Here is a 24,759-nt window from a genome sequence, read left to right on the forward strand (position 1 = left end):
ACTCTTTGAAATAATCAACAAATGATTGTGTGATCAATGAAAAGAAAGCTAGCAGTAAGGAGAAGATCTGGGCAGATCTTTCGTGACCAAAGCCAGAGGCAAAGCTGTGAATTCCTGAGCTACGGAAATGCCACGGGAAGCTGTGCCTGTCAGAGGGTGGGCGCACTCGGCAACATCACCTTTTCTTTTCAGTGATTAATTCAAGCCTCCCCCCCATGCCTAGACCTAGTGTCTGAAGATAAGCATCACGGTCCACCTTTCTGATCCAGGCACAAAATGACAGAGGAGGAAATGGGGACAGAAGTGAAGAGGAAAGGACCGCTAGACTCTAGCAACAAATGTGAATTTTATGGAAGCTTTTTTTTTTTTTTTAAAGAATCCTTGTAAGAATGCTTTATGTATGTGCCTCTAGAAGAGGTATTTATGTTAGGTCAGAGATGCATTCAAATGTTTAATTCAGGATTTATGGACAAGGCAGTAAGAGAGACGAGGGGAGCTGCAGATCAGGATTCCAGTCCTCTTTCCCCCAAATTATGAAATTCTAGAATCTTTGGGGTCTTCTAGTCTATTTCTGTCACATTACTAATGAGAAAAAGAAAGTGCAGAGAAGAGAAAGACCTCATCGAATTGGTTAGGGGCAGAAGCTGAGACCAGAACCCAGGCCTCCTGAATCTCATTCCAACACTCACAATGTCAAACATACAATTACGAGAAAACAGCACTTCAAGGGCAAGGGGGGTGGAGCAGGGGAACTGTTCTGGGGGTTTTTAAGGACCCAAACCTGGCACAGATGGATTGACCTGAGCACCTAGGGCTAAAGAGGAGGCAGCTTTGGGAAGAGGAGGCAGCTGGTGGGAGGGAGGGGCTAGCTCCACCCCCCTTTTCTAACCTCATAGTTCAGCTTCATTAGAAGCCAAGACTGCAAACCAGGAAGATTCGGTTCTAGTTGAGTGATTTGGGGGCAAAACAGAAGCAGCATGAGAGCTGGGGTCCAGTTCTGCCCATGTGACCTCTCCACAGGGATATCCATGTGGCTCTTACCTATTTACTGACGGGAATCTTAGTTTCCTAATAGTAAAACAGGGATAAAAATAGTCCTTATGGTAATTCCAGATCCTTTATCTGTCAAGTGACAAAATTATACAATGTAATAATGTGTTTGATGGCCTTTATTCAAGGGAGAACAATCCATGGATGGGGGGAATACAGTGCCTCCCAAGCAATGGAACATTCTTCCCGAGGGATTTTGGGTAAGAGCGATTTTAGAGAACATTAGAAGAGGCAATTTTTGAAACAGGGCAGGACTGGCTAGGAAGTGGGGAATTTCCTTTTAAGGCCAACAGGTCTTATTTTCTAGAGTAAGGTAAACCAGCTAAAGCTGAGTTGGAGGATTGTGATTGGTATATGTTAGATTTCCTTGACAGGTGTTTTCAATAAGTGCAGACTGACTTAGGTTTAGATTGTGACATGGGCTGGGCCACTGTGGCAGCCTCCGTTTTTCGGGTCCTGAAATTAACTTTATCATACTTTAGGATTATGGTGAAAGTAGTGCTCTTGGCATGGTGCCTGGCATGCGGTAGGTGCTCAGTAAAGTCCTTCCCCTTTGGCCTAGTTCAGGCTTTGCTGTGGCCAGCTGCCAGATCCTGGGTGAGTTACTACCACCCCCAACCCCGCTACTTGTCTTGTCACCAGCAAAAAATGGAGGTTGTTCTAAGAGCTTTTCTTGTAGATGAAATGATCACTCCAGTGTGCAAACAGCCCATCCACTTAAGAGACAATGGGGCACCTCTGTGATGACCATTTCACAGCCTATCCGAAAGGCCAACAGCCCTGGAAGCCACTACTGATTATAGGCTGCACAGGAGTACCTTTAAAACGTGTTCAGCCTTTTGGTAAAGTATACTGTCATGCCTGCTCCAAATGGCACCATCTCTTTGAAAGCTGATGCTATTTTTGAGGCTGCCCTGCAAAAGTTTAGCTTTTCATTAGTTTATATATGGTGAGTAAGTGAGGCATGTCTGTCAGTCAGAATACCCTAAAGCTGCTACTTTACATATTTTGCTAATAATTTGGTTTTAGTCCTTAATGGTCTACTTCGTGTTGCCATTTCTTGTGTCTCCTATACTAAAGCCCAGGATATCACACTTAATTCATCTATTCCCAAAGCCCCCAGCACAATGCCCCCTACTCAGTAGGCGCGTAGTGATGGCTTATTAAATGGAATACAGCGCAGCAGGAGATGACCCTCTGGACATTCACAGGCTGTTCTTCCCAGGGCAGACAGGAAGCACAGTCTGTTGAGACTGCAGGGTTATAAAGCAAGAGGAAGCAACATTTGCTCAGCTCACAGAAACAACAGCAGCAGCAGCAGCAGCAGCAGCAGCAGCAGCAGCAGCAGCGCAAATGGCCAATAAACATATGAAAAGATGTCCAACCTCACTTATTATCTGGGAAATGCCAATTAAAATCATAACAAGATACCATTTCCCACCCATTAGATTAGCAAAATATTGATGTTGGCAAAGGTGGGAGTCTTCTCATACCCTGTTTATAGGCACATAAATTGGTGCTGCCCTTTTTGGAGGGCAATTTGGCAGATTTTATAAAATGCAAAATACATGTTCCCTTGGACCCAGCATTTCTTTTTTTAAAGAAACACAGATGCACAAAGAAGCATGACCAAGGCTGTTTACTGTTGCAAGGCTTATGAAGTAAAACACTGTAAACAACACAAATGCCCAAGAAGAGAATGGTTAAATAAAATCATGGTAATCCATATGGTGGAATGTAACAGTAATTATGTAGCTAGATTGCCCAGACTTATTGTATGCAAAAATCCAAGCTTTAAAATGAAACTAGGGTATGGTTCCACTTAAATAAAAAAGGAAAAGAAAGAAAAACCAACAACTGTGAAGCAAAATTATATATTTACACACACGCATAAATGGATAGAAAAAATCATGTCATATATATATATATATATATATATATATATATATATATATATATCAAACTGATAGTATCAGGTACCTGTGATGGAGAAATTAAAATGGGAGGGGAGGGGTTTTTACATAAGAATGTACCTGTGTAAAATTTCTATCATTTTAAATTATTATTATTATTTTTTTGGTACGTGCCCCTAGCGGGAACCAAACCTGGGACTCTGGTCCACAAGCCAACGCTCCAACCGTTGAGCCAAACTGGCCATGGCCCATTTTAAATCATTTAAAAAAATTATCAACCTGCTATTATATGCTAGTCCTGTGCTAGGAGCTGTAAATGTTATGTATTACCTTATTAAAACCACACAACTCTGAGATTAGAATTATTTATTCATTCAGCGAGAATCTTTACCTAGTCCCTCTGAATGCCAGCCCTGGGGGCAGAGGTATTCACAGTGCCTGCATATAACAAGCTTGGAGTGGCTAGAGGCAGAAAACAAACTGGTGAGTGCTGCTCTCATGAAGATGAGACATGCCTGGGAGAACAGAATACAGCCAAGTCTAGCCACTGTGGAGGGACCTCAATTTGGCAAGGTCCCACATCTGGAAAGAGACTAGTCAACATTGGAACTCACCTCCAAAGGCACCCTTCCCTTCAGGAATGTGAAGTATTGCTCCCTGCTAGATAGGAATGAAGGGAAGGCTGGGTCTGAATGTTGGGGAAAGGGAGGGGAGAAGCGACTATGGATATTTGTATCACAGATTATTTGTTATCATAGTTATTTAATATGTATTAAGCATCTAATAAGTGTAAGGATGCATGAGTTGCTCCCTTGGGGTTGGGAGCCAGGCAAGAGACCAGATCCTAGATCAGCAGGACATGGTATCCTTGCCTTGAAGTAATTTAGAATCGGGTTAGGGTGAATAGACCACTGAGAGAGCCATAACATCCATGTATGTTTAGGACTGTAGCTGAGTCCTAAAACCACAAATCCAGCTCAGCTGGTGTGGCTCAGTGGTTGAGTGTCGACCCATGTACCAAGAGGTCACTGGTTTGATTCCTGGTCAGGGCACATGCCTGGGTTGTGGGCCAAATTCCCAGTAGGGGGCATGCAGGAGGCGGCCAGTCAATGTTCTCCCTCATCGATGTTTCTATCTCTCTCTCCCTAGAAAAGATTTTTTTTTTTAAATAAAAAATAAAACCACAAGTCCACAAATGGAGTCAGAGCCCCTCCCTCTGGCTAGAAAGCTGTTCCAGCTGCTGGGCTAGGCCTCTGCTCCACTCTACCTCACAGAGTTGAGGACCAGTGAAGTAATACATGTGAAAAGCTCTTCCTAAACCCAAAGCACTCCCTTGGGTCCTTTTGTTCTGGTAATTAGTAGAAAGAGGATCCCAGGACTTGCCTTCCTTTGGGAGGAGGAACTGCCTCACCTCTGCCCTCCCCACCTCCAGAGCTTGGACCAGTTCTCCCAGGCCAAGGAAGGCTCTCCTCAGCTCGAATACAGGGAAGGCGCAGTGGGAACAGCAGGGGCGCATGGCAGAGAAGAGTCGAAGCCCCACCTGGGAGCCTGTCCACACAGGTCCCCTGGCCCGATGCTATTCTCCAGTACACCTGCCAGCACTCCTGGAAACCAAGGGCTTGGGCCCTCAGGTGGAAATCCAAGGGCTAAGCTCCCTGAGAAGGTGTCCCACATTCACCAATCTTCCAACTGCTTAGCAACCAACAGGTATTCTTTGAGCCTATTCTCCCTACCCAACACCAGGTTGGGTACAATGGAATAAGTCATGATTAACACATAAAAAATAGTAGCCCTGGCCGGTTTGGCTTAGCAATTGGAGCATCAGCCCAGAGTTCTGGGTTTGGTTCCCGCTAGGGGAACATATCAAAAAAAAAAAAAAAGTGAAAAAATACTCTATGAAATTGAGTGCTAAATCCAACACTATTATCAGTAAGGGTTACAAGAGTGCAAAGAAGGGAAGAGGTCACTGTAGACTAGAGAAATCCTGGAGGGCTTCCTGGAGCAACTCTTGGATTCAATCCTGAAGACTGGATGGGGAAAATCACAGCACGAAGAAAGGCAAGGAGGAGGGAAGGAGCATGGCAAATATAAAGGGAAGACTGGTCCCTCGTATTAGAGAATGGTAGTGAAGTGGGGTGGGGTATTGTGGAGATCTGAGGATTGAAGCCTAGAGAAACTGCCAGAGGATTTATGATGTGAAAGGGGAGGCAATAGGGAGCCACTGTAAGTTCTATGTCAGGGCCTAGTCATAATTAAAGCAGTTTGATCCTTAAAAGGATTAGTAAAGAGGTGCAAAGAATAGGAGGTGGGATAGACAGAAGACAATAGCTTCCCAGCCCCAGCAGGAATTCCCACTTCAGCCTCATGGAAGGAAGAAATGCCCCATTTTCCTCATCCACTTATTTCAAATTTCATTCATTTTGTGATATTCTATGTCTTCTTAAATTCTTTTCGGGGCGGGGGGCAGGAAAGCCTAGGGAGATAGGTAATCTTGGACAGAGAAGTGAGGAGTAGCCCTCACTTAATAACTGTGGGCTGACTGACAAGGGCAGTTACTGGAAAAGGAAATTAAGCAGAGGAGGACGTTCAGGGGAAGAAGGCCCCACAGGGAAGGGGCAGGTGGGAGCCCCACAGCAGGGCACACAGGCCCCACCCACCTTGGCCCCAGCCCCCTTCCTGCTGCTCCCAGCCCCCATTCCCAGTGTTCCACCAGTCTTCCAGTCCTGAAAAAGCCATGCTGTCTTGTGCTTTGGAAACTTTGCACTGCAATGCCCTTCCTCCCCCTTCCCTAAATTACAGTTCATCCCTTAAAAGCCAAAAGCCACCTCTTGCTGATGTATGGATGACTCCCCGAAGAATAAGTCTAAGTCCCTCAGAGCGATGTTCTTCCTGAGGTGCCCCGAACCCTCATCCTATCATGGACAATGAAGAGTCCCTAGACTTCCGGGAGCCCCAATATCTTACACAGCAGTCAGATGTGGAGGGCTCTGAGGGTCAGCTCAATAACTGCCCTGTAGGAACTTTTAAAGAGCAGGTGTCTCATTCTGAGGCAGGAAATGCTGGCTGGACCTTCAAATGACTTTGCCTGGCAACAGCAGGAGGGAAGATGTCTTTTGTAGGCTCTATGAGAGCACAGAAGTGGTAAGGGGCTCAAGACAGGCAGAGGTTGGGGGCAGAGATCTGGGGTGCCACAGCTGAGGGACAGAGGAGGATGTGGAGGAGATGCAGTTGAGGAAATGGGAAAGAATCTCAGGGATAAGGACAGGAAGGCCTCTGGAGGCAGTTTCAGAAGAAAGGGTCAAATGCCAGAGAACCACTCAAGACTGGAGGAAGGATTTCTTTACCCTTGGTAAGCCACTTGGAAAACGGGCCTGATGGAGACAGTTAACTACTCTTTAGTCTGGGGGAGGAGGAGCGGGGGCGGCTTAGGAATCTCGAAAGCTACCCAAAGCTACCGGAGTTTCCCCAGCATTCTTGTTACCTGCAGCTGGCGCTCCCCTTGCCCCCTGGCAGAGCCCCAGAGGGTAAGTGTGGTCTTCCAGGCCAGGCCCCACATGGCAGTAAGAAGCATGAACTCTAATCCATCCCAACCCACTCCCCGTGTGCTTCATGAGCTTGTGGCCAGAACATAATTCTGCATCCTGGACCCCTACTCTGAAAATGAGGGGATCATCAGTGCTAACACTTGTGTTGGAAGTCCTCTTTAGTTCTGTCACATGAACAGAAACAGTTTTACCAGCAGAAATATAGTTTGTTTGTAGGCCTCTATATCTCAAGGCACATATACCTAAAATCTTTTAAACTAAATCAATTTTTAAAGTTTTTCTGTTAATATTCATTGGTTACCTATATTGGTTGGGGGTGGGAACGCAGATGCCAAAGGTTTAAGATCTTCTAGAAAAGCTTTTGATGATTGTTGAAGCTGGGTGACAGGCTCATGGGGGTTCATTAAACTACTCTCTACTTCTGTGGGTGTTAGAAAAAGTTCATGATAAGTCTTTTAAAATTTTAGTAGAAAATTTAAAATTGAGAAAATGTATATGTTATCTTAATTTTTCTAGCAAGTTGAGAAAAGATCCCCTTTTTTATTGCAACTAAGGGCAAGTCTCCATACTGCTTCTTCAGGGGAGCACAGTTTGAAGACTACAGAATGCCTAGCAGCTTTTGTAAGTCTAGAAGTCATCAGGTCTAATGACTTCTGGCCCCAAGGCTAAAGGAGGGCAGAAAAAGCACCATGCATAACAAGGGGTTAAAAAGCAAAGCCCCTCCCATGGTTCCAGGGGGCCAGGAGTGGGGTGATTGACCAGAGGGGTAGAAGAGCCCCAGTTCCCAATTTCCATCCCAAAGATCACACTTAATTCTCAGGGTCAAGTCCCTCTCTCCTCCTAGACTTGGACTGGCTGTTCCCTTTCTCTTTCGGAAAAGTAATCTCTGCCTTCCCGTATCCTGAAAGAACTGGAAACAGTTGCCAAACCCCCACCCTGTACTGAACTTTCTCTAGAGCAAACCCTGGAACAATGTACTGAGGGTACTGCCTTCCTTTGTAGGCCTGGGGTGAAGACAAGTGAGAGTGAGGTGAAATGCCCCAGGTGGTCACAATTCACAGCATTTCACAGTTCTGCTCCCTTGCTGGTGTTGGTAGGTCAACACACCTCTCTACTAATCAAACGCACAGGAGAGCAGCCCCACTAATTGTGCTTCCCCTGGTCTTTCTTTCCTTCTCCTCTGCCTCCCCTCCTCTCACTGCTGAAGCCCTCCATGGGCTGGCTCCCACCCACCTCTTAGAAAAGTCACCAGCTGCCTCCAGTTCTTCAGATGCAATGGGCATGTCTCAGTGAATTCAGCTTCTGCAGGGCTGGTGGCCATTCCCTGGAAAATCTCTTGGAGACCCCACTTTTCCCCTGGCTTCCTCCCAGGCCCCAGCTCAGTCCCCGATGCCTGCCACACGAGGACCATAAATGTAGGGGTTTCTGAACTTGGTTTCTGTTGCCCCCCATCCCCACCCCAGGTGCGCTCATCAGTTTCCATGGACTTAAACACCAGGTTCTGCTCTTGACTCCCTTCCCACCTTTGTTTGTGTCTACAGCCCAGACCTTCCTCCGCCCAGGCTCTAGGCATCTCAGCATCTCAACCAGAACTCTTGATTCCAAAACCTGCTCCTCCTTAATCTTCCCCATCCGAGGATAAATCACAATTACCAGCAGTCAGGTCAGACCCCTGGGGTCCTTCCATTCCCTCCCCCCTGCACCCCCTCCCACCCAGCAGCACACCTACTGATCCTATCTCCAACATCCACCCTGCTGGACCTGTCCCTGCTCCACGGCTGCCACCTTGCATGCACCTACAGCATGCCTCTGCACAGAGCCCCCGACGCCTTCCAGTGCACTGGGAATTAAACCGGCTGGCTGGCACGTGCGAGGCCCTGTATGATTGGGCCCTCTGCGATCTCCCAGCCTCCTCTGGCCCCACTTTCTCCCTGGCTCATTTCACTCTGGGCATACTGGTCTTTCATTTGGCCAAACAAGTCAGGGCCCTGCCTGTGCTGTTTCCTCTGCCTAGAACATTCTCTCCCACCTGGCTCCTCACATTCCTCACAGCTCTTCCATTCCTTTAGGTCTCAACTTAAATGTCACTTTCTCCAAGAAGCCTCTCTTGATCACCCTACCCAAAACAGGCCTCCGTTATCCTCTGTTTCAGCCTCTGTTCACTTGTTTTCTGTCCGTCTCCCTCATCAGAATGTCAACTCCGTGGGGCAGGAATTGTATATGCACAGAGCCCAGTACACTGCCTGATACGTGGTAAGTGTTCAACAAATATTTGTTGAAAGAACAAAGGAACCAGTCACTGCCTAGGAACTAAGCAGTTCCCTGAAAGTAAGAGAGATTAACCTGAAGGGGAAACTGAGGCTCAGCCAGGGCCTGATAACAGCCTCAGGGGGTGGCTGAAGCTAACTTCTGGTTTGTCAATACTGTGGGACGGGTTGGAGCCCGGGTCAGAAGGCACCTCACCTCCCTTTTCCAGCGTGCCAGCCACTCGTCCCGTTTGCGCTTGCTGATGTAGTAGGGGTCCCCCGCCTGGAAGGTGAGCCGCGGCATGGGCCGCTGACGGAGGCTGGACTCCCAGCCCAAGCCACCCCGAAGCCGGCCCCGGGAGCCCTAGGACAGAGAGACAACAGAGACAGACTGGCATTAAGGTGGGTACGAACAGCCCACTGCAGGGTCTGTTCCTCATGGAGGGGAAACTGAGGAAGCACTCACCTTGAACAGAACACAGGAGCTCTTACTCCTGGCCCAAGATGTCAAGCCTGTGAGTGCTGGGCACGCCCGCCCGTGTGGGCTGGAGATTGAGGGACTTGGGTGGGGGTGGGGCACATGGACATAAACCGGGGGGAGGGGGGTGCTTAGTCTCAGAGGAGGATTAGCCGGCTGCCTCGGGGACTTCCAGCCTCCACACCCACTTCCTCTCCTCACAGAAGGACGCATAAAGAAGTATAAAGAAGGACACAGGGGCCCCTTTAGGCTCCCTCACACTCGCCACAGTTGGTCAGAGCAGTGGCTTTCTTCTCCTAGAATCAGGATCCACAGAGCCCCTGGGGGTTGAGGGAAACACTTGCCTCCATTTTCATAGATTCGATGTTGGTCTCCTTCTGTTCTTTGCCTGTAGAGAGGGAAGAACAAAGGGACTGTCGACAGAGTTACAGGAGTGGCTCAGAGGCCCCACCTTGCGCCTGGGGAGCATGCCAAGGGGACAGGAGTCCTCCAACCATTTAGTTGTTCATGTGTCAAACCTGATGGTCCACCATATGCCAGGTTCCATGCTGGCCCTGAGGTCCCAGAGCACAGCCAGAGCCAAGAAGGGGCTGGGAGAGGGTTAGAGGCCCAAATCTGGACAACAAAAGCCAGGACTGTGGTTTCTGGCCCACTGACTGCCCTAGGCACAAAGAAGGGGTCATCTAGAAATAGCCCCACTCAGTTCCTCCCAGTCAACAGAGCTCCCTTCCCAGAGGAGGGGCCAGACTGCACAGCCTCCGCTGGCCCTAGAATGGAACATTTGCTTCTATGTGTGGGGCCCTGGGTGAGGGAGCGGTGGGGTACAGGGCCACTGGAGCAAGATTCTGGTGAAGCACCTTCATTTCTATGAGACTGTTTCCTCATCTGGAAAATAAAGATGCTGGAGATAATTTCTAAGGTCTTCCTGCAGTTCTCAATATTATGGTTCTATGATTAATATCTGCCTAATATTCTCCTCCCCATCTCAGGTTCCTGAGCTCAGCTTTATTCTAGAAGACTTGGATTCCAACTGTCTCAATGAGATCTCTGTAACCTCTCCTAGACTGTTTCCTTACTGAATTAAGATACATAACTCTTCTAAAATTTTTAGGTTACTGGGAACATTACATGCCCAGAGCAGCCAGCCAGTGTAGCTCAGTGTGGGGCATCGACCCATGCACCAAGAGGTCACCAGTTCGATTTCGGGTCCGGGCACATGCCCAAGTTGTGGGCCGGATCCCCTGTGGGGGGCAAGGAAGAGGTGGCCAATTGATGTTCTCTCTCATCGATGTTTCTCTCTCTCTAGAAAATTAATAAAGAAAAAAAATGCCTAGAGCAGGGCTTGGCATATAGCAGGTGCTCAATAAAAGTTAGTTTTGTTTCCCTTCCCTAAGACAGCAGTTCCCTGCTCCTCTTCCCTGCAATTCCTCAACTGGATCCTGCCTCCAGTTCCTGGAGGGGAAGGTTCCTGGGGGCAGAAGCCCAGCAGTGCTGTCTTTAGGAGAGCCGTATCCTTGCTGTCCTGCTCCCGGCCCCAAGCAGGAGGGCAGCCACATTCCTTCAGAATATCCCTATCCTCCTACCCTGGTCCTCTCGGGGTCCTCACCTCCCAGGTGCCAGGTCCCAGGCCCAGCACAACCTGCAGTAGTAGGCCCTGGCTGTGGGGTTGGGTTAATTATGCCTTCCTGAGCTTTCTTACAGATCAGGGGGAATGAGCCCTCCTCTTACTTGGGCCCCAGAACGCCCTTCTCTGAAGCCAACAGTATTGATGTGGGCCCAAAAGCAGGAAGGTCACTAAGGTTGGTTCATGGTGGCTGGCGGGGGGAGAGGGGGAGCCGCGGCGGAGGGGGACACAAAGAGCCAAAAACGGAAAAAACAGCCCCTACTTCATCTCCTGGCTCAGAAGCGGAAACCAGCCACAGCACTGAAGGCCTCTGAATCCTCAGCCCCCAAGAGGATGTTTCTTTCCCTCCCTCTCACCAGAGAAAACATGGGACACCCATCTGCATCTGCTCCAGGCAGGAGCCAGGGCAGTCCTGGGTTACAGCGGACCCAGAGTCCTGGGGAGGGCCAGCACCTGCAGGGGAAGGGGCGCCCTGCAAGCATGGACACCAGGGACACACCCGCAGAGCCGAGCTCGCTGCGGAGGGGCAGGAGGGAGGAAGCGCGCAGTCTGTGGGCTGGGGGGGGGGGGGGGGGGCGGTGGTACGCGCATGTATTCGCTGACGCGTTGTATACGGCAGGCCTTTTAAGGTTTGTGTCACCCAGACTTTGTCTCTTCCAACGTGATTCCTTTAGGCCTTCTTGTCTCACCACTGCCCGCTCCCCAACATTTCCTCCAGTCTCCCAGAGCAAGACTCCCTACCCTGCCTGGCGGACCTCTCCTCCACCCCCTGAAACCCTTGCTTCTCTCCAACCTGCGCATTCTGCCCGGCAACGCTTTGCGCTTCCAAAAGGGGGCGCCCGCCCTCGGATCTGACTACACCCTTGGGACCTCAAATGTTTCCTACTCTGTGACATTTGATCTTTGGAAAATCATTATTCATTCAAATGAAAGAAAATCAGCCATCGAAAGAAAGGAAGTGTAAGGTAGATGGGGTAATCCTCCAGCCCCTCGGTTTTGCCGATGGGGAAACTGAGGCCTGAGGAGTGACATGACTTAGTACCAGAGCTGAGAAAACAGCTCACTTTATACTGCACCGCCTTTCCCCATGTTCCCCCTATGGCCATAATCCCGGCCCCATGCTCCCCAAAACAGAATTACTTTTCCTTATGTAGTTTCTAACCACCTTTCTGGAATTTTCTCCCTGAAGGACTGTGCGCATGCCCAGTTGAGTGATATCTCACACCCACTTGAGGAAGCAAAACAACAAACCCGGCTGCCTCAGAACGCTGCATTTGTCCAGAGTCAAGGAGGGTCAGCTGCTCTCTCAACACTCCCTCCGCAGTCCATCTGCTCCTGGCCCAGACCCAGGGTCACAGGCTGGGCCAGGTGGCTGCGTGCCTTCCAGGGTGGCCCTGGCAGGCTGGGATATGACCCTAGGGCATCTCAGGTCCTAGAGGCAGTGGAGGCCAGGGTGCTTCTAACACTTAGCTATTGGTCTGGGACTATACTCAGCAGGAGGCCACCCCGAATTCCCTTTAAAATGAACCTAAATCTCAATGACAGGGCTGAGGCCAGACTTGTGGCAGAGGGCAGTCACTGGCCCAATATTGAGCACTCAGTCTGAGGAGAGGAGCTCTGTGCTGACCCTAATCTGGTCCTTTACTAGCTGTATCATCTTGGGTAGGTAACTGAACTCTCTGAATTCTCAATCTCTCCATCTGAAAAATGGGGATAGCCTGGATGGGTGGCTCAATTGGTTGGGGCGCTTTTCCTTGCACCAAAAGGTTGCAGGTTCTATTCTTGGTCAGGGTACATACCCAGGCTGAGGGTTTGATCGCTGGTCAGTGCGTGTATGGGATGCAACCAATTGATATTTCTCTCTAACACCGATGTTTCTTTCCCTCTCTCCCTTCCTCTCTCTAAAATCAATTTAAAAAATTAAATTAAAAAAAATATATATCCTCAACTGAGAATTTTTTTAAAATGGGGATAAAAGAGACTTCTTTGCCCAGCCGGTGTGACTCAGTGGTTGAGCGTCCACCCATGCACCAAGAGGTCATCAGTTCAATTCCTGGTCAGGGCACATGCCCAGGTTGTGGGCCAAGGCCGCGGTGGGAGGCATGCAGGAGGTAGCCAATCGATGTTCTCTCTCATCAATGTTTCTATCTCTTTCTCCTTCTCCTTTCCTCTCTCTCTAGAATCAAAAAAGAAGAAGAAGAAGAAAAGAGTCTTCCTTGCTTGACCTCAAAGATTAAAGAATAGAGCAAGAGCAGGGCTTCTCAAACTTTAATTGAAATCACAAGGTTCTCTTCAACATGTAGATTCTGATTCAGTAGGTCTAGGGTTGGGCCTGAGAGTCTGCATTCCTAACTTCCCAGGTGATGCCAGGTGGTGATGGAGTAGTGAGGATACAGAACACAATACATTCAGTGAAAGAAAGCCACTCTCGCATCGTTACTGTTAGCATCATGATGGCATTAGTCCTGGGAATGTAGGAGCCTTCTTAAGGCCACCACCTGCCTGTCCAGGTGGCTCTCGTTCTGATTACTCATCATCTCCCCTGTTCCTCCTCCTTTCTCCTGGCTGTTCTCTCGGGATCTGGGGCTCCTCCCGTGCACACAGTAGGGTGCCCAGGCCATAGGAACTCTGCCTTAGAGTTCTCCATTTCTCCTGCATAGGACCTAATGAGAGGGGTTCCAGGATAGACAGGTGGAGTTGCCTGAAAAGAGACCTGGAATGAGGAGAACTGAAAGGAAACCGAAGCCCAGTCCCTTCCTCCCTGGGGCCTTGGTCTTCCTCTTCAGAACCAAGCAGCTGAGTATATATCCTATGAGCTGATGCTAGCATGGTGGCCAAGCCTCCTGTAGGCCATTGCCCATTCCTCTAGGTAACCCCTCACCAGTCAGCATCAGGCAATTCGCAGTGGCCTCCAGGGATCCTACCAGCTTTAAACCTTGCTGGCCTTGCCACTGCCTGGACTGCTGTGGCCACACAAGAGGTCTCTGAGGCCAAATTTTGGAGATCAAGGAAGCTTGGAGTGTTTTTGCCCACCAGGCTCAGCACTAAGATTCTGAGAAAGATCTGCCCAATGCAGCAAGTCACCCTTGAACCATCTCTTCCCTTTCCCCTCATGTCCCTGGCACTTGTCCACCTCTATCCATCTCTGCTGCCACCTTGCTCATCAGAGCCACCCTCCTCCACTCCATATCTGCAGCAGCTCCTAAGCACGCATCCTGCCTCCAGGCCCCTTTGTTCATTCCATTCCATGATCCAGATGGCAAACTGATCTTCCCAGTGTAGAGCACATTATGTCAGCCCCTGGGACGGTGGCCTCAAAGGCTACCCTGGCCCTGTCTGGTCACCCCTCATCTCACACCCTTCTACCTTGCTCTCTCCACTCCAGCCTTGTGGGTTTCCGTCAGGTCTCTGAGTGCCCTGCTCCCTCCCACCTAGGAGCTCTTATACCTGTTCTCCCTCCCTCCCTGTACCATCCCTCACCTGGTGAACCCTAGCTCATCCTTCAGCTTAGGTATGACAGCCCAGGCAAGTTGGGTTCCTGTTATAGTCCCTCATAGAACCATGTTTATTTTCTCTTAGAGAACTTATCTCTGTGTATAATCAGACCCTTTTCAGTGCAGATTTCTCATTAACGTCTGTCTCTCCATTGGACTGTGAGGTCCTTGAGGGCAAGAATCAGGTTTTTGTTCATGAGGGTTTCCCCAGATCCTGGCACAGACCAGAGAGGTGTTTAATAAATACCTGTTGACCAACTGAAGAAGGAATTCCTGAGAACAAACAGAAATGAAGACAGGGAAATCCCAAATGGAAAGCAAACCCTCAAGGTGAAAAGCAGCCTTGAAGTTATGATTCCATCCCACCAGCCAGAAAGAAATGCCTGAGCCCTGGCAGCAGCTGGGTGCCAGTAGGGGTGAAGTCCCAGGAGCCTGGGAGTCAGCCAAGATGTGCCCCTGGGGACCAGCACATTTAGCTAGAAAGGCTGACAGATGCTGTTCTTGCACACCTGGCCTTTTTAACAGGAGGATCGTAGCTACTCCCTTTCCTCCTCTGTTTTACTCCACTCAGGCCCTTGAGCATTCCCACCAATATCAGGACACATCCCAGGAACCGCTCCGGTGAGGCCTCCCAAGCTGCACTGCAGAATAAAGGGGAGAGTGGATGGGCACACCGACCCTGAAGCCAGAGACTAGTACCGACTAAATCCTGGATCTGCCACTAAGGGTTTGGGGTCCCTGAGCAAGTCACTACATCTCTCTAAGCCTCGATTTTTCCACCTTAAAATGGGAATAAGTGTTCTCTTGAAGAAGATTGTTTGGAGGAGTAAAACAAAGAACAGAGTACCTCAGAAAACACTTTGTACATAGCGGGAGCATCATAAATATCAGTTGAATAATAAACGCACAAAAGATACCTTTTAGTAAATTTTGAGATCTCTTTTCTGGAGATGCGCTCAATCCTGCATAAGAATTAGGTTTGGATCCATGCAAAATGAGTTTTGCCAATTAATCAATTTACTCATTCCATCATATACACTTGGAAGGAAGACTTTTTGTAATGAAAATGCACATATGCAAAACAACCTGGCAGGGCCCTGGGAGGATCGAATGTGATAATGTCTGTGAAAGCGCCTTGTAAACTGTGAAGCCCTGTACAAATGCTAGTTGTGTTCATTACTAACATGTTTACAGCTCGGTTGGCCCTGAAATTGCTGGCTTAACCTGAAAGAGAAAAGTGGGCAACTTTCCAGGATTCCAGGTCTAGGCCAAGATGTCCCTGGAGAAAGAAGAGGCCTGGGCTGGGCTGTGCCCCCTGCCCCCAGTCTGTCACAACCAGAGTTTACGCCAGTCATCCAGTCTGTGGTGGGCTCGGGCCATCTGTGCTGGGGAAGGCTCAGGGCTTTTAACACCCACAAGGGCATCTGCTGCCCCCGAGCACCTAGGCCAGGGGTACAAACACAACAATCCCTAAGAGCTACGGATCTTATGAGAGAGCAAGCAGGCCAGGTGGGGGCTGAGGGAAACTGAGGTGCATAACCAGCCAAGTGGGGGAATGGGGACAGCCATCACCCCAACCCAGCAATCGTTGGCATTTTGCGAACTCACTATTGCCAGGTCTAGCTTTTTTATTTTTTCACAAGAAGCCTAAATTCCAGATTTTCATGTGAAATGTCTTGATTTTTAAATACTGGCAACTAATTTTTAAAAAAATTTAAAATACTACATGGGCCAAATAAAACCTGTGTGCAGGCTGCATCCAGCCAGTAGCCTCCAGAGCACCGCCTGGGCAAGGAGACTTTCAGCTACCACGTCCAGCCCACGCCTCCAGGGACCTGCTAGACTCCAAGTCTCCAACCCTCAGGTGAGCCCAAAAGAGGCTGCCCCTTGAGCCTGGGACTCACTTTCTTCTGCAGGGGCTCCTCGGCCATCTTTGGGGGTGCAGCAGCCATTCTCCACAGCTCTGGAGGCTTCAGGCAGGGTCTCAGCTGCACCCTCTCCCTCTGCTGGGGCCCCGCCCTTTTGTCCCCCAGCAGGGCTCCCCTCCTCTGGCTGGGGCTCACTTCGCTTCTCCAAGTCCCCATTAGGTAACAGTTCTGAGGAGCCTGAGTCTTGGGCCATGGATGGGGACTTGGAGGTCACCGCCGGGTCCTTTGGCGTGTCACTGCTCTCCACCTGGAAAGATGAAGAAACACAGGAGAGGGTTAGACCAGCCTCTTTTGGATCACTCACCCCTCTGAAGTTCTGGTGAATGTTATAAACTCTCTGTCCATATAATTTTGTTCACATAAACATTCATGCAATTTTGCATGACATTCACACACTCACAATTTTGCTCTCAGTTTCAAGAGGTTCATGGGCTTGACCCCCCTGAAGTTAAAGGGTCTGTGGACTCCAGCTTAAAAAATGGGAGAAGAATCCAGCCAGGTTTGCCAGCCTGGCACCACAGCTCAAGCTGCACCTCCCACACATACACTTACTAAGGTGATACCGCGCTCCCCAGCTTTCTGCAGTCCCTACTGAAACAGTCTTCTCATGATAACCCTACTTCTAATCAGAATCCCTCTGCAGAAGACCAGCCTGGGCTGATCTGACTTTTGTGCCAGAGCCTAAACCCAGTGATAAGCTGCTAGAGCAGGAGAGTAAAGGGGGCCCCCTCAAAGAAGCATCCCTCTGAGCCCCAAAGCCCAGTACATTCTTTCCCTCAGCTTTGCTGCCCTCCCCCCGCCCCCCACTCCGTTCTCCCAGGTGCTCAGACCCCAGCAGAGCCAAGGCCCCAGAAAGCAATCTGTACAGTACGCCCTCCCCAGCACGTGGCCCCAGGTTCCCCCTCCAAAAGGAAATGCATTGCTTTATCCTCAAGAGTCTAAGAACTGGACTTGCTATAGGAAACACATCAAGAGTAATCATAACTGTCCTTTATAAGTATCACTGCATGGTGAGTAAAACTCCTTCTCACCCATTACCCCTTTAGAGCCACTTAAGCTCCCTGGGAGGCTCAGAGAATTTTGTGATTGCTTCAGGTCATGCACTTTGTGAGGACAGGCAGGTGTGAGGACACAGCAGGCGCAAGAGAGCCTGGAGAACATTCTGTCCTTTCTATCTGGGGGCAAGTAGGCCAGGATATCTCAGAAGGAATGGAGGTATCCTCTTAGGGTTGAAGAGGCAAATGTACCCTGTGCTTGGTGCTCTGTCATACCCTCGGGTACCAGGCTGCCATCTGTAACCTGCCCATCGGGCAGCTTCATCTGTAGAATGCCTACCCCGAGAAGGTCAGGTGGTATCAGCTCAGCAAACACACTGCTGGCCTGCGACCTCAGGTAAGGTGCTGACTAAGAGGGTGCCTCAGTTTCCCCACCTGTACCACAAGATGACTAGGATAGACCAGTGGTTTTCAACCAGTGTGTCCCAGGGATTTTTAAAACATGCAATAATTTAGTCAGGGGCACTGACTTCTTCTCCCTTAGATTGTAAAAAAAAAGAAAGACAAAAAAAAAAAGACAACAGCCAATACAATAATAGCCGTCTGGTGTGAATAAACAAAAATTGTATCATTTTTTTGTTGTTAGATTGGCAAAAAGTATATTTTTTGGTGTGCTGCAGAATTTCAGTAATTAGTTTATGTGTGCCATGAAATGAAAAAGGTTGAAATTGCTGGGCCAGACCAATGGAGGTGTTTTCTTGTTTTTAAGTTTGTTTTTTTTCTACTTCTAAAAGTCAGACACGTATATTACAAAAATTCAAACCACACAAAAACGAGTAGTGTTAAAAGATTAACTAAAAATCCTATTTGCATTCCCTACCTCCAACAGGTAAATCATTAATAGTTCAGTGAGCATCTTTTCTAGACTTTTTCCCTATGCACCTACCATCAAGTGTAAGTTACATGTTAAATGTATGTATTCATACACTGGTCCAGATTATTTTTCTAAAAGAACATACTACTCATGCTGTTCTGCAGTTTGCTCCTGTACTTTATAAGCAGACTGGGCCTCTCTCCAGTCTCATGCTACACCACAGCTGCTCAGTGCTCTAGTGAGTGGCTGCCCCACAAATTATTCACAGTTTCCTAATGTGGGCCTTTGGATTGACTTGCTCTTCCTTGCAGTGAACCCTTGCACTTAGAGCTCTGTTCACCTATGGATTTCTGCAGGATGAAGTCCCAGAAGTAGACTGGCTGGGTGAGGGCCTGCCCATCCAAGCGTGAGTAAAAACGGCCAACCTTCCAAAGAGCTGCACCACTCAAGTGCACCCTGAAAGCCTGAGAGAGCCCTGGTTTCCCCAGGCCTGCCCTGCACAGCCCTGCAATCGCCAAGGTGGCTTCTGCTCTGAGGGCCTATGACCTCAACTCTGAGCCTGCTACTGTTTGGTGACAAACCCCCAGAGCTGACAAATAGAGACAAGGGCCTTGGGGGAAAAAATAAAAATAAAAACCAGAACTGAACCAGAGTCCTCCTTGGATGAGGCTGCAGGCACACAGGGCAGCATAAGCGTGAGCAGAGGGAACTCCAGGATCCATGCCAAGCTGTTCCGACCACGGGGCAGCCTGGGGCAGGCCTGCTTCCAGGAAGAGAACCTCCCATGAAAAGCTGCAAATGGGTGCAGTCCTCAGCAGTGGGGGTTGAGGGGTGACTGCAGCAAAAGGAAGAGGAGGCCTCCGTGGAAACAGGAGCGAGAATTCCTCCTCTAAACTTGGGCACTGAGGGCCCAGCAGAGCCAGGAAGTCTCTCTCCTCAGCTGCCATCCCAACATGTTGGGACCCACACGCTCTGTCCAGGACTCAGACGGTCTTGCCCACCTCCCTGCTCAAGCCAACAGGGCTCCTTGGCCTAGAAGGCCCCTCCCTGGTACAAACCTCTCACCTTCAAGGCTCTCTTATGTGTGTGAGGAAGTCAGTTGTCCCAGGCAGCCTGGAGAGTGGGGCACACCTGGGTCGCCACAGCCACCCCGGGTCTGGCTGCACCAGGCTCCACAGAACCCCCAACGTGGCACTCCCAGGGAGGTGGGCGAGGGGTTCCAGCTGGGCCACTCGGGCTGAGAAGTTTAGATCACTGCCTGTTGCTTACCATGGCGGTGTTCCTCTTCCCTCGAGCCACTTGCTGCCCCACAAACACCTCAAGTTGGGGCAGGCTCCTGGCCCCACAAAGCTGCTCAAGAAAACTCCGCTGTCGTTCACTTCCTGCCTGGGAACCACATGGCCTCTGCTCACCCTGGGACTCACTTCCTGTTGACTGCCAGCTCCACAGCCAGCCAGGAGTACCTGTTCCGACCCACACTGACGAAGCTCCCCTCCCAGGCCAGCTCTGCAGGACTCCCTGTCGAAGCAGCGTGCACACCCCGTCCTCTCAGAGGTGGGCAGATGAGAAGAAGGGGCGTACTCTGCACAGCCCCAGCCCCAGGGTTAGCGCCTCACCCTTCTCTCTTCCCAACTGGGCCATTCTCCATTGCCCGTCCTCTCTGGTTCTGGGTGAGCCTGCACTGATCAAAGCTCTGGGATTAGGAGGAGCTACTGACTCCTGCCGTGGACCCCTTGATCCACCTTACCATCAGAACCCACCCTGCCCCTCTCTTTGGGGCCCAGGGTAACTGGGCAGGTCACTGAGAGGGAAGAAGGAGGTCCACAGGCAAATGGACTGAAGCAACTCTTCAATTCTCTGGGAAAGAGCTGGGTGCTCCCTAAAAGGGGCATCTCAGGTGAGAAGAACAGCACAATCCACACCTGGAAGCCACTGGGAGCAGCTATCCCAGCCAGGCCTGTACTCTTCCATCCGCCTCCACGCCTTCCTCTCAGCTCTCTGCTTTCCCCTCTCCTCTCCCCTGTTGCCATTGGCGTGTGCCTCTTGGAGGCAGGAACTTTGTTTGATTAGACTCAGCATGGAGTAGGGCACTTGGCAGGTGCTCAGTACAATAGTCACAAATGCTTTCCTTACTGCTGAAGGCTAGGTTCAGAGCGAGAGCAGAAACTCACTTAGAGGGAGTTTCAACTTTGTTGCATGTCAGATTTAACTGTTAAAAATTCTGTTTTTGTTTGCTTTTATTTTTGTAGTTGCCTTGAAAGGAGACACAGAATACCCTGAGACACTCGTTTTTTCTGGGGAGAGGAGGGAGGAGCAGCAGAAGCCCCTGGCCCTTTCAGAAGGCACCACCTGCAGCTTCTTCTGCTTCTCACCTGTGGGGCTGCGGGAACGAGAGGGGCAGGAGAGGTGTCAGGATGGGAATGGCAGCAATGAGCAGCCTCACTTCTCTCTTGGGTGAGTGGGGGCAAAGATTTGAGTCATGATTGATTCTGTCACCCATTGTGCACCGCCCACGCCCATCATGCCTCACTCTGGATCTTCAAACCCTGCCGGCTACCTCCTGGGGGCCCTCAAAATGTGTTGACTTTTGCCTTCCTTCCAGGCAAGACCCCTCCACTTGGGACAACTGCCTCCTGCTTCTCTGTTGCCTACTACCCACTCCTTGGGCTTCTCCCGTGAGCAGCTTATTCCCAGCTGGTGAAGGCAGCAGCTCTCAATGGGGGGCGATTTTGCCACAGAGGGCATTTGGCAATATATCTGAGATATTTGGGCGGTCACACTGGGATGGGGTGGACTGCTGGCGTCTTGTACATAGGGGCTAGGGGTACTGCTAAACACCCTACAAGAAATAAGACAGTGCCCACAACAAAAAAATTATTTATTCAGCCCAAAATGTCAATGTCAAAATGTGCTGTTGAGAACCCCCCGGCTGAGGGTAGGGGCACTGACCAGGGACTGCCTTTTTTCTAAGGACCATTGAAAAAAACAATTTTAGGCCGGCTGGAGTGGCTCAGTTGGCTGAGCTTCATGCACAGAAAGGATGCCAGTTCGATTCTCGGTCGAGGCACACACCTGGGTTGCAGATTTGATCCCTAGTCGGGGAGCATATGGAGGGCAACCGATCAATATATCTCTCTCATATCCTTGGGTAAGGATTAAAAAAAAAAAAAGTAAAGTGAAAAAGAATACTTTAAAAAAACATTGTGGTAAAAAATACATAACCGAAAATTTGCCATTTTCAAGTATACAATTCAGTGGTATTAAGTACATCCACACTGTTGAGCAGTCATCACAACCATTCATCTTCAGAACTTTATCACCCCAAACAGAAACTTTGTATCCAATAAACAACTCCCCACTCCCACTGCCCCAGTCCCTGGTAACCACTATTCTACTTTCTGTCTTCTAAGGAACATTTTAAAGTCACCTGCCTGTCTGTCTGTCTCTCACACACACAAAACCTGGGAGGGATCTACGCTAGGCCCTGGTTTTTGGAGACCTCGGCCTCACCCCCACCCCCAGCTCCCAGAGCCTCAGTGGGGTTGGCAGGCTGCTGGTCCCAGCCTAGCCCCAGGAGTGTGGTTAAAGTCCACTCCAGTGTTCCCTCTGTCTTCCAGCCACTGCATGCTCGTTTGTTTACAGAACACTTTCACATCCTATCTCATTGTAGCACTCCTGACACTCTACCTAATTATTTGTTTACTGTGTATCTCTTTCTTAGACTGTGAGCTTTGCCTCATTTACCTTTTCATTTGTCTCCCTTCCGACCACTCTACCTACAGCTCCTAGTACGAAGCACAAGACCCAGCACAGATATGGTTATATAGTTAATTAATTTAATTATCACAATTATTCTGATGGGTAGTGTTACCCCCACTTTCCCGAGGATAGAGACTCCAAGGCTCACCTCAGGTCACACACTTTCTAAATGGTAAAGCTTCCAGAATGACCCAGGTACAGGAGAGGCATTTGGAAACCAGCTCCTGCTCTGGGTTGAGTCTCTGGAAAAGTGCAACCTCAAATCCCAAGGGTTTCCAGGAGGAAAGAAGCTTTGACGGGCCTAAGCAGGGCCAGGGGAAGGCTAGCCGCAAAGCAAGGCAAAGCAAGTAGGAGCCTTCTTCAGTGAACCTGTCCAGGTCAAAGCCAATTGCTCAGCCCCCAGCCCCGCTCCCTCACTGCCCTTTTGCTGGAAATGTGCTCTGAACCCCAGAGCTCCCACCCCTCCCTTTCAGGTAAGGCCTTGTCTCCCAAGGTGGGCAGAGTTCGACAGTTCCAAATAAGGAAGTGATTTTCAAGAGTCCCTTTACTATAGTTATAATATTTACCCACACAAAATTAAAGCCTAGCAAGTAAGAAGGAAAACAATACATGGGAAACGGGCTCAGGCATCTGTGGGTGCAGGAGCCCATTCACCTGGGCCCAGGTGTGGAGGAGGAGGCGCGGAGGCCCTGGAAGCCCCTAGAGGTAGAAGCCCCTAGAGGTAGAAGCCAGGATCCTGGGTTGGCTCTGGGCACCTGACTCACCCTCCACCCCAGTGATGGGGCTGTGGCTGAAAGAGCCTTCTCCCCCTGACCCTGGGGCAGGTGTGGAGAGGGAGGCCCAGAAACCAGCAGACGCAGGGATGGCCCTTCACCTGCCCGTCCTCCACCTCACCTCACCCTCCCTGGCCTTCCCCATGTTACTGCCACTGTGCCTTTAAGGCCCTTGGCAGTGCTCAGCTCTGTGCCAGCCAGGAACCCTGGCATCAGGCCAGCATTGGCCTCTTGATTAAAGACACACAGACACACAATCACACACAATCTCACACACACACACACACACACACACACACACACACACACACAGAGTTATGCACTGCTGCCCAGAGCTACCCGCTCATCCTGCAGGACTAAGATGCCACAGAGTGATATCAACAAAATCACAGTCCCCTTCCACTCACACCTGCAGATGATTCCAGTTCCTTAGCTCCTGCAGGTCCATCAGCCCCTACCAAACCCTGGATTTTCCCAGGTCGACTCTAGTTTGAGGAACCAGCCAGAGTCCACTTAAGCAGGGCAGCCCTGCCCACAAGTGTTGGCACTGGGCTCCAGCTCCCCCCTCTCCTGTACTCCAGGCCTTCCTGCAGCCCCTTCCCTGGAAGCCCTCTGATCTGACTGGCCGGAGGTGGTCTTGAGACAGGGAGAGCCAGAGAGGTCCACCCCATGCCTACTCCCACAAGAGGTCCCAAATGCCTCCCTATTCAGCCTCCCTGGGGTGAACACAGCCAAGGTCCAATACTTCTGACCCCTCCAATTTCCTTCTCCCTGGTGGAGCAGCTAAAAGGTCTATCAGTGGGGTCAAGGAACCAAAGGCCAGAGACCAAAGAGGGCTAACTCTGGAAAGTTTGGCCCCAGCCTGGGCACCCACCTCTAGGTTCCATTTCCCTCACCATTTAGGCTGGGAACTGCCTTCCCACTCTCCCCTAGAGATCTCTCCACCAGGTTCTGCCATGCCCTTATGCGTGAACGCGTGCACGTGTGTGTGTGTGTGTGTGTGTGTGTGTGTGTGTGTGACTCAAATTGAGAACTTCAGGGTTCAGCAAAGCCTTAGAGGTCTGTCACTCAGTCCATGCCCCTGCTGGTCATGGCAAACAGATGCAAGAATGAACATGCCTAGTGAGTGGCCAGCCCACTCGGGGTTCCATTACCAACAGGGACACCTGTCCACCTGGAAGAGGGCCTGGCTATGCTCTTTGAAGTGAACCTCAAAGGATTTCAGGGCGAGCTGAAGGCTTCCTTGCAAAAGCCATTATGTATAGAAGATCCATGCATTTAAGTAAATATCTTTTGAAGTTCTCTATTTTCAACCTCTAGCATCCACGCCTAGGGTGACAGGTTTGGTAAGAAGGGAATGCACTATGGGAAATGGCGCTTTCTTTTCTGTGCTTCATGTACCTTTCTAAAGTTTCTAATAGGTACCTCCCCACCCCCACCTCAGCACTGGGGTGTGCTCATCCTGCCCCACCCTGAGACATGATTTCATAGCTTTAATCACATCCCCTCTCGGCCTTTGTCTCTCTAGACTTGAGAGTCATAATCTCTTTAGTCTGTCCTCACTTGGCAGCCTTGCCTTCCCCTTGATCAGTTTAGCTGCCCTTCTTTGGAGCTTTTCCAGCTGGGTTGTATCTTTCCTGAGGTGGCAGAACTGAAACACAAAATTCCCTAGGTGAGGATGATGAAAGAAAACCAACGTCAACAACCCTGCCCAGATGCATGTGCCGGCGAGTGCCTGCTGAAGCAGGAGCGGTGCAGGTGCAGCTGGGCTCCGGGGCAGCCGGGACCCCAGGGAGCGACCGACTTTTGCTGGAGGTGGCCCTGGAATGTGTAACTCTGGGGAAGGGGCCAGGGAGGGATGAAAACAGAGAGATATTTTTGAAAAAATAGAATAGAGATTAAAAATTTCACTGAGATGCTCCCCCACTAAGACTGGCAATGTAGAGGGCCCCTGACAAAGCTGCTCCCTTCCAGAAGTCTTGATCTCTGACAATACCACTAATGCCATGGCTGAGGTCTGGGAACATCTGTTCTCCCCCTTCCTCTCCCTCCTCTGGAGTGGCCAGCAGCACTGGCCCTG

General features: G+C 50.0%; 1 protein-coding gene across 2 annotated transcripts in view; it reads right to left on the reverse strand.

Moving 5' to 3' along the window:
- The window catches only part of DNMT3A (DNA methyltransferase 3 alpha), a 101,412-nt gene that overhangs the window by 30,258 nt on the left and 46,395 nt on the right, over window positions 1-24,759 (reverse strand). For both annotated transcript variants that reach the window (XM_036262316.1, XM_036262315.1), the window contains exons 4-6: window positions 16,255-16,525; window positions 9,577-9,620; window positions 8,972-9,118 (exon numbers count right to left, since the gene is read on the reverse strand). In XM_036262316.1, coding sequence (XP_036118209.1) covers window positions 8,972-9,118; window positions 9,577-9,620; window positions 16,255-16,525 — 462 coding nt within the window. The remainder of the gene's footprint in view (window positions 1-8,971; window positions 9,119-9,576; window positions 9,621-16,254; window positions 16,526-24,759) is intronic.

Source organism: Molossus molossus, unplaced genomic scaffold (assembly GCF_014108415.1).
Source record: "Molossus molossus isolate mMolMol1 unplaced genomic scaffold, mMolMol1.p scaffold_m16_p_15, whole genome shotgun sequence".
Lineage (NCBI taxonomy): Eukaryota > Metazoa > Chordata > Mammalia > Chiroptera > Molossidae > Molossus > Molossus molossus.